The 7,919-nt window shown below is 31.4% G+C and overlaps 1 protein-coding gene across 3 annotated transcripts; it reads right to left on the bottom strand.

Moving 5' to 3' along the window:
• Positions 1–486: 486 nt before the first annotated feature.
• Positions 487–6,103, bottom strand: LOC113863060 (guanosine deaminase-like). 3 transcript variants are annotated; one of them, XM_027496453.1, is made up of 4 exons: positions 5,822–6,103; positions 4,171–4,373; positions 977–1,081; positions 487–855 (listed from the first exon to the last, which is right to left on the bottom strand). In XM_027496453.1, the coding sequence occupies exons 1-4, from the start codon at positions 5,856–5,858 to the stop codon at positions 667–669; spliced, it is 534 nt and encodes a 177-aa protein (XP_027352254.1). In that variant the 5' UTR covers positions 5,859–6,103; the 3' UTR covers positions 487–666. The 3 variants fall into 3 exon arrangements, with proteins under 3 accessions (XP_027352254.1, XP_027352255.1, XP_027352256.1); XM_027496454.1 differs by having other exon boundaries at positions 4,171–4,364; positions 5,825–5,930; XM_027496455.1 differs by lacking the exon at positions 5,822–6,103 and adding an exon at positions 5,493–5,815 and having other exon boundaries at positions 4,171–4,361.
• Positions 6,104–7,919: the final 1,816 nt, after the last annotated feature.

The following is a 7,919-nucleotide window of genomic DNA, read 5'->3' on the forward strand; positions in this document are numbered from 1 at the left end:
TAAAAAATTTACATTTAAGAATATTTTTATTTAAAATAAAATCTATTATTGTAGTAATTATAAGAAAAAAAATAAGAAAAGTTTAATATTTTTATGAAGGGAAAATATGGGAAAATATGAGAAAATAGTAAATACTTCTAAAACTTTATAAAATATTTTGCATTAGGATTATCAAAAGTTTATAAAAAAAATCTTATAAATGAGAACAGAAAGAATAATAAAGTATATTGCTAATATTTCTCAATATTGCAGAAACACCATGTGTCCTCAAAACAGTGCAACGAATTGAGGGTTTAAATAGTAGAACAGTTGGTATCTGTTCTGAATTATTTTTTTCAGTTTTAGAAGAAATGTAATTTAATTATATAACTGAGAAACATAAACTTTGGATTCTTAATGGCACTGTCATTCATAGATTCACTCCAGTTGGTATCAAGCCCATTTACTTCCTTCTCTTGCTTGAACTAGCATTACCTACTTAGCAACTGTCAAAACAATCAAAGATGTTGGTGATTCATAAACTTAACATATCCATGATAATAATCTTCTGCAATTATTCAGGTTAAAAACAGATTAACACCAACATAATAGCACGCAAATAAGACATTTCTTCAATTCATGAACATATGTTACATTAGTTCATCGTGATCACTTTGACTATAGCAATCAGCTGAGAGTAATTTTGTCTTTCGTCTTCTCAAATACTTGTTCTGCAATTGCAGCAGCAGCACCATCGGCCTTTTTAATCTCCAAGTGGGCAATTTGATGAAAGTCAGCGCCTCTTAGAGCTTCGCCAATAAAATTGTCAAATCCAATTGCTATTGCAGCTTTTGCTTTAGCTCCATAAACCAATCTCTGTTTGGATATGAACAGACAAAAATGAAATCGATTTAATATCAATTAGAGATACATTATAATAAAAGAGAGAGACGATGAGATGGTGTTCTGAGAAGTTGAGAGGAGTGGAAATGTCAACCTTGATTTTTGATATAACAATTGCACCAAAGCACATTGGACAAGGCTCACAAGATGCGTAGATTTCACAGTCAGAGAGCTCAAGTTGATTAAGCTTTTGACAAGCCTACAGAGGAATATGTCCAATTACAGAATGAGGTCCAAAAAGATGTATATTTAAGAAAATAAGTACAAAAAAAGAAAGGCAAAAAAGAAAGGCTTGGGCAATATAACCATGATCCCAATCTCAATGAAAACTAGTTCAAAGAGGGAAACGCATTATTTTATATTTTTCTTTCATGACAAATGTTAATCGATATCCTGACATGATCAGTATATATCGTAAAAGATAGAACATAAAAAACTTGTTTCCATGCACCCATAATTTTAACTTAAACAGAAAGTTACCCTTACAATAAGGGAATGAAAGGAACAGGCATTCATAATCAGATATCATAATAGATAACCGTAAAACGTTAATTAAACCAGAGATATACAGAGGATACAGTTAGAAGTGTCAATGAAATGAATCTATCTGAATGAAGGATTTAACTAGTCCAAAAGCATTTGGATTAACGTTCATTTCTTGCACCATCTCTCAGTCATAAAACGTTGAAAAATCCAGCAAAAATTAAAGAAACATTGATATATGTATGATGCCTGTTTGAACGGTTTCAAGCCCAACAAGCAGGGATGTAAATAGGCCTACAAAGTCTAACTTTTTAAAGCTTAATCTATCCTAATCTATTTAATTGACTTCATTTATACTTTTTAAGAACTAAAAAGTTTAATTAATTAAATAAGTCTATTACGTCTATTAGAATAACTTATTTAAAATTCATAAAAATATATTAAATAATTTTATATAAAATTTATAGTATAATAATTGTTATTTGTGCATTTTAGATTTTTGTTTGTTATATTTACTAATTTTAGGTCTAAACTTATTTAGTTATATTGTATTTGTAGATTTAATGTGTAAGACTTTATGTTATTATATTTACTTAATAATTTATTAATTAATGTTTATTTTATTATATTTTTTGTATTGTGTAGTGATTTACTTATTTAAATTAAATATATGATTTGAAAGTAATAAATAAGAATATATAATTTTATTATATATATTCAATATGTTGAATATTTTTTTAATAGTTTATTTAGATATAATATTTATAACTTTTAAAATGACATACATATTTAGGTAATTTAATAACTTATCTACAAAAAAGTTTATTAATTTATTAAATATCTTGACATGAAATAGGTCATTAAAAAAACTAATAGATTAATCAGACTTTTAAAAATATCAGACTAGTCTTGATAAAAAACCTATGTATTAAGTTAAATTTAGACTTTAAAATTATTAAACAGAAAAGTCTATTTATGCTTAACTTATTTCTATTGCTGCCAACAAATAGAGTAAATCTTCATGAGATAACAAAACCAAAATTGAATTATTACACACAATAAGTGTTGACAGCTCATTATAATTTAGTGACAGTGATAATACAATAAATTAAAAAAATTATTAATTCTAACCTTTAAAATTAATTTTAAACATTTAAATATAATATTTTTTTATATTCCTGGTATAATAAAAAAAAATTATTGTACTGGATAGGGATCAACTCGGTCCTACTTGTAAGAAAAGGAAACCGAGTACTTATTCGGCCTAATTTGGCCGAATAGGTATACATAATGCACATCAGTCAAGTGTAAATGCTACCACCACTCGTCTATTCAATACCGAATACCCTCCCCGGTCTTGTTCAAATTAACCCTAATCAACTGTCTGCCATTTCTAATTATTTAAAGCCCTCGCTTCGTACCTCTTCGGGCTTGGGGGCTAGTGTACTGAATAGGGACCAACTCGGTCCTACTTGTAGGAAAATGAAACCGAGTACCTATTTGGCCGGATACCCTTCGTCAGGATTAAGAAGTAATTAAACCTAATTTACGGTAATAATCAAGATATTATTTATTTTAAATAAAGAGTTAAAATCAAAACTAGCTTGACAGGCCCATTAGTCCATTACAATGCCTATATAAGGAAAGTAAAAGTACAGGTAAAGAGTTGACTTTTTATTATTAAATATCATTTATTATTCAGAACCGAATCCTGACTTCAGCATCGGAGTGCCTTTTGCGGGTACCTTCCCCACACGTCAGCGACTACCAGAGATAGGTACCCCACACGTCAGCGACTACCAGAGATACGTCATCCTTTCGGAGCAAGGACCTGAAGACTAGTGTTTCTTTAACAGGAACAATTATATTGGTAACATTTTCTGATTTTCTAAATAACAGAAAAAATGAGAAGTTCCCCAACACGAAGCTCGAACCACGATTCTTCTCTGGGTCTCGTTTTCCAGCTTTTGTCTTCTCTTCCACGCTTGTACCAGAGTCCTCTACCACAAGCCATTTGCGGTGAGAAATAGGAAAAAACCCTTAATTACTTTTAGGATTTACCTATCTTTTATTTCACCCAATATGTCAATTACATGAGTGGACTATTAGAATGATACTAAACGGTTTTCATGAAGTATATTTTTTCTTTTCTTTTCTATATTACAACTAGATGAGTGGGCACTACATTACATTGGTTTGAGTAAAAACTCGTAACCCGAGAATCTCTAGGAAGATTCCAATGTAACTAGTTATGAATAAGATTTTGAATGAATGAACGCAAACTGGAAACATTAATCCTGAACTACTTTAAAATAAGGCTGACCTGTGTGCTTAGAGCACTAGTTAAAGAAAACATAATGAATGTACCTATTTCCTTGATTTTTTGAATGCAGTTCGATAAAAAATTTAATAAAAACCTATCATTTTTATTCCACCGAAGAAAAGTGAAGATGAAAATTAGAAGATGGCAAAAAGTGGAAGAAAAACGAAAATTGAAAGGAAGTCATGGGGGATACGTTTTTTTTTTTTTTTAAATAATATTCATTATTATATTCTCAACAAGTTTTAATGAGCTCTCAGGGGTTATTGGGTATTGGCTACGTCTAACAACTCGATTGTGGTGTGTCATGGCAACATTCGCTCTAAGAAGAGACAAGGAAAGATAGAAAAGTGACAAAAAACAAATTATTTGTTTTGACAATGTATTATTTCTTTTCTATAGGCGCAGGACAGACCTCAGATCACACGAATCAATATTAAAATCCTGAAAGAAAGAACAATAATAATAATAATAAATAGTTCAACCTGTCTGATAGCAGTAACCTCGGCATGAGCAGTGGGATCAGTGTTTCTTAGAGACATGTTATGACAGCTTACAACTACTTCATTATTTCGAACAATAACTGCACCAAATGGGCGTCCATCACCACATTCCACCGCTTTATATGCTTCTTCGACTGCTTTTGTTATGAACTTTTGGTCTCTATCTTGTACAGCTTCTGTAACAGCTAAAAATAAAACCACTAATGTAAGGAAAATGTGCTTTGAACATCCAAATTGAGACACCTTTAGGCATCTCTCTGCATTATGCGATGTATTTTTGAAATGAATGTATATAAAAATGATTAAAAGGAAATGAGAGATAGACATAATTGTATATGATGTCACATAATTGTGTACAATGTCACGTACAGTCTCAAGTTTTAGCAGTTTGAAATGAAACTGGTAAAGCAATAACTACGGAAGAAAATCTGTACTGTAGTAACTAGTTAGTTACCATTAGCAACCACTCTAACTTCCCATGGGAGAGTAGGAGCTAGTTACCAGTTAACAAAATAAATATTACAGTCCTATACATAAACCATTATTCAAGAGGCACATCAAAGCCCGTGAACAATAAATGACTCGTATTTGAAAAAGGTTTATTTGAAATGAGCGATCATGTTAGGACTGTGGGTGAGAATATGGGTTCAAATGGGGCCAAGCCCACACTATGGAAAATTTACACTAGAAGAAAGAAGAAGTGTATAGACAACGGGAGAGACGTAAGTGAGCCAAAGTAAGGAGGGAGTCCGTTATAGTGGGACATGCGTGTGAGAGGAGTATCTTTTGAAAATAAAGAAGTTAGTCATGGATGGAGAGGCCTAGCTCTGTATAGCCTAGTTTTGGACAGTAGTACTCATTCTACTTGTTTTTCTTTTATATCAAGTAAAATCAGCATCCTTTCCTCTATATAAATTCCTTATTGATTTTACCGCTTTGAATCGCTGATTACGTACTAAGGGTTTAAAAACGTAACCATCTTCACAATGAATACTGAAACAAAGTGAAATACACATTTGGAAATCAAGCATTATAAACTGACTTTTCTGGAGTCGTGATTTCTTTTTGATCAGTTAGGAAAGGGGGCTGTTTTTCTTATGTATTAAGACAATAAACAAAAGAGTGTTTGAAGATGAGACATATTTATTAAAACGTTATAGCAAAATAGCTTCCAACACATTAACAAAATCAACAAAAGGTATCATCATATCAAAATTAAAACGTCAATTGCACAATGATGAAATTGGATCGCTAACATGGATAAATATACTGCAAAAAGACGAAGAAGAAAAAGGAACACTAACAGTTTAGATCCAATGATTCAGGTATTCTTCTTCAGTATGCCAAATCAGAAAATCAAGAGAACACAAACAGATGTATATCACAAACGAGACAACAAACAAACCATAACTCTTGTATAGTTAAAAGTTCAACTTAGACACAACAAATCACATCAAGATCTACTTCACTTGCAGAAATATCAACGAAAGCGTAGCAAAAGATGGCGTTATTTTGAATTGCGATATATAAAGCAGTTTCTATTTTGTGACCCTCATTTGCTTTTACAACGAAAATGAAAAACAGTTGAAGATGCTAATGACAAGAATTGAAGATAATTTGATGGAGAAACTACCACTGGGAGTAGCAGCAGTTGTTGGGGGATGCTCCATGATGATATGAGACGAATGAAAATGACTCAGACGGAAGCAAATTGACTTAGTTTTAAGGGATAAGTGCTTTTTCTCAACGGAGAAATTGGATCTTGAGATCCCGCTTCGTTCACTGTGCTACCGACTCTGTCTACGATGTTAATGGGGTCAGAATATTTCCATGCTTCACCAGATATTTCCTTCTGTTTTTGTCTTTGTCAATTTTTAGATGATATTTCCTTCTGATGTGGTGGCTTGTTGGGCTTAAGGTACTCTGTGTCTTGGCCCTTTTTCTACTTCTTTTCTACGACCATAAAAACTGCTTTTTATTATTTACAATAAAATAAATTAATTTTTTATTTTTTTAATATTGACAAGAAGGTCTTTCTTTTCATGTTATTGAAAAAATATATGTAAAATATAATTTTTTTAATAATGTTAACAAATATCATTACACTGCATAATAATGTTATTTTAACGTTTAGTTTGGGTGTTTATACCAGACATTTATACAAATGTAGTATAATTACTTTTTAATTTGTATAGGTTGTGGAGTATCGACCGTTAAAATAACATTACAATTTATCTGTTATGATAGAAATATGACAAGAAAGAAATAGCTATGAAAAAAAAAAAACATAAATTTTCATGCATCTTTTAATGTTATAAAATATTTTTAAATGATATGATATGATCATGTTAGAAACAGAAAAAAATAAAAAAGGAGTAATTTTTATCACATTATAAAATACAAGATATAGATTTTATAACTTTTTTATGTTCGTTATACTTTCCTCTATTTTCAACTTCTCAGAAGGGAGCAGACTCAAGTTCCATGAGGACAGTTCCTAAATCTTTCTTCTAATTCATGTTCTTATATATCAGATAACAATCTTAGCAGCCGCTGAAGGAGAACATAAATTTCCTAGCATCAACGGAAGTGGAGACTTAAAGGAAGCTTTACAGAAACTTGGATGCATTCCTCCGAGCAAATTACTGGTAAAATCAATGATACTTTGTCAATCTTTTTGCAAATGTTGTACATTCGTTTCTTTGAAACGATATCACTATGTGCTTGAATTACTTGCAGGCAGTTGAGGTGTTATGGACCCCACAGAATGAGAATGACACTACATCAGAACGGGAGTTACTTGAAGATTACCCACTTTTGCGGCTTTATAAACTGCGATGGTATGCTTGCTATGATCTGAAATTGGGTCGTGATTGCTTATTTGAGGATCATCTCCACAGATATCGTCCTGCCATTCAATCTGCATGGCTATTTTCAGCTGTGGTTTTTTTGAAGGTTGAATATTAAATATTGGTGTTAGTTGTATATTTTTATTTTTTAGCTATTGCTGTTAGTTGTAAATTACCAGTAGCATCAACTCTTAAGAATATGTACAATTAATATTACAACAAGTCATTACATATTAATTTGAAATATTTTTCCTCTGTTAAAAAATTTGCCCTGCGTGTTAAATACGGCGAACTTTTCGAGAAAGTAATCATGGATTAGAAAAATTTGAGGTTTGGCAAGTTGTGGTCAAAAAATAAAATAAGACTACAATGTTCAATATTTTAATTTAAATTTTTTTTTTCCTTTTGTCTTGATGGAAGCCAAAGATCCAGTCGGAAGAATTATTACTTTTGAATTTTGATCTCATTTGCTGACTTAAGCTCCATTTGGCATTCGCTAGCTATACAAGTAGCCTCAATTTTAAAATCTATTTCAGCCGCGGCCTACATTTGCGTTTAACCGTGTGGAGACATTGGTTGACGCCATGACAGCAAAAAACAGGTCAGCACCATCTATTTTAAGACAAGGACTAATGTACATAATGATTCACTTGAGTTTTGGTGTGATTCCAAACAATTAAGTGTTGGTGAAGTTATAACTTGAAGCAGATAGAGGTTGCAAGAATCATAAAATAACACTCGAGGTCTAGTAAATTTGTTAGATTGAAGTCACAGTGAATATTAAATAAAAAGAAACTATTCAAAAGAATAAGATATGGTTCTTTAACTACTCCGTAACTGGGGTGATCAAGTTCACTACAAAAGTAAGGACAACTAGATTTG

Source organism: Abrus precatorius, unplaced genomic scaffold (genome assembly GCF_003935025.1).
Source record: "Abrus precatorius isolate BTA unplaced genomic scaffold, Abrus_2018 Scaffold3, whole genome shotgun sequence".
In the NCBI taxonomy this organism is placed as follows: Eukaryota; Viridiplantae; Streptophyta; class Magnoliopsida; order Fabales; family Fabaceae; genus Abrus; species Abrus precatorius.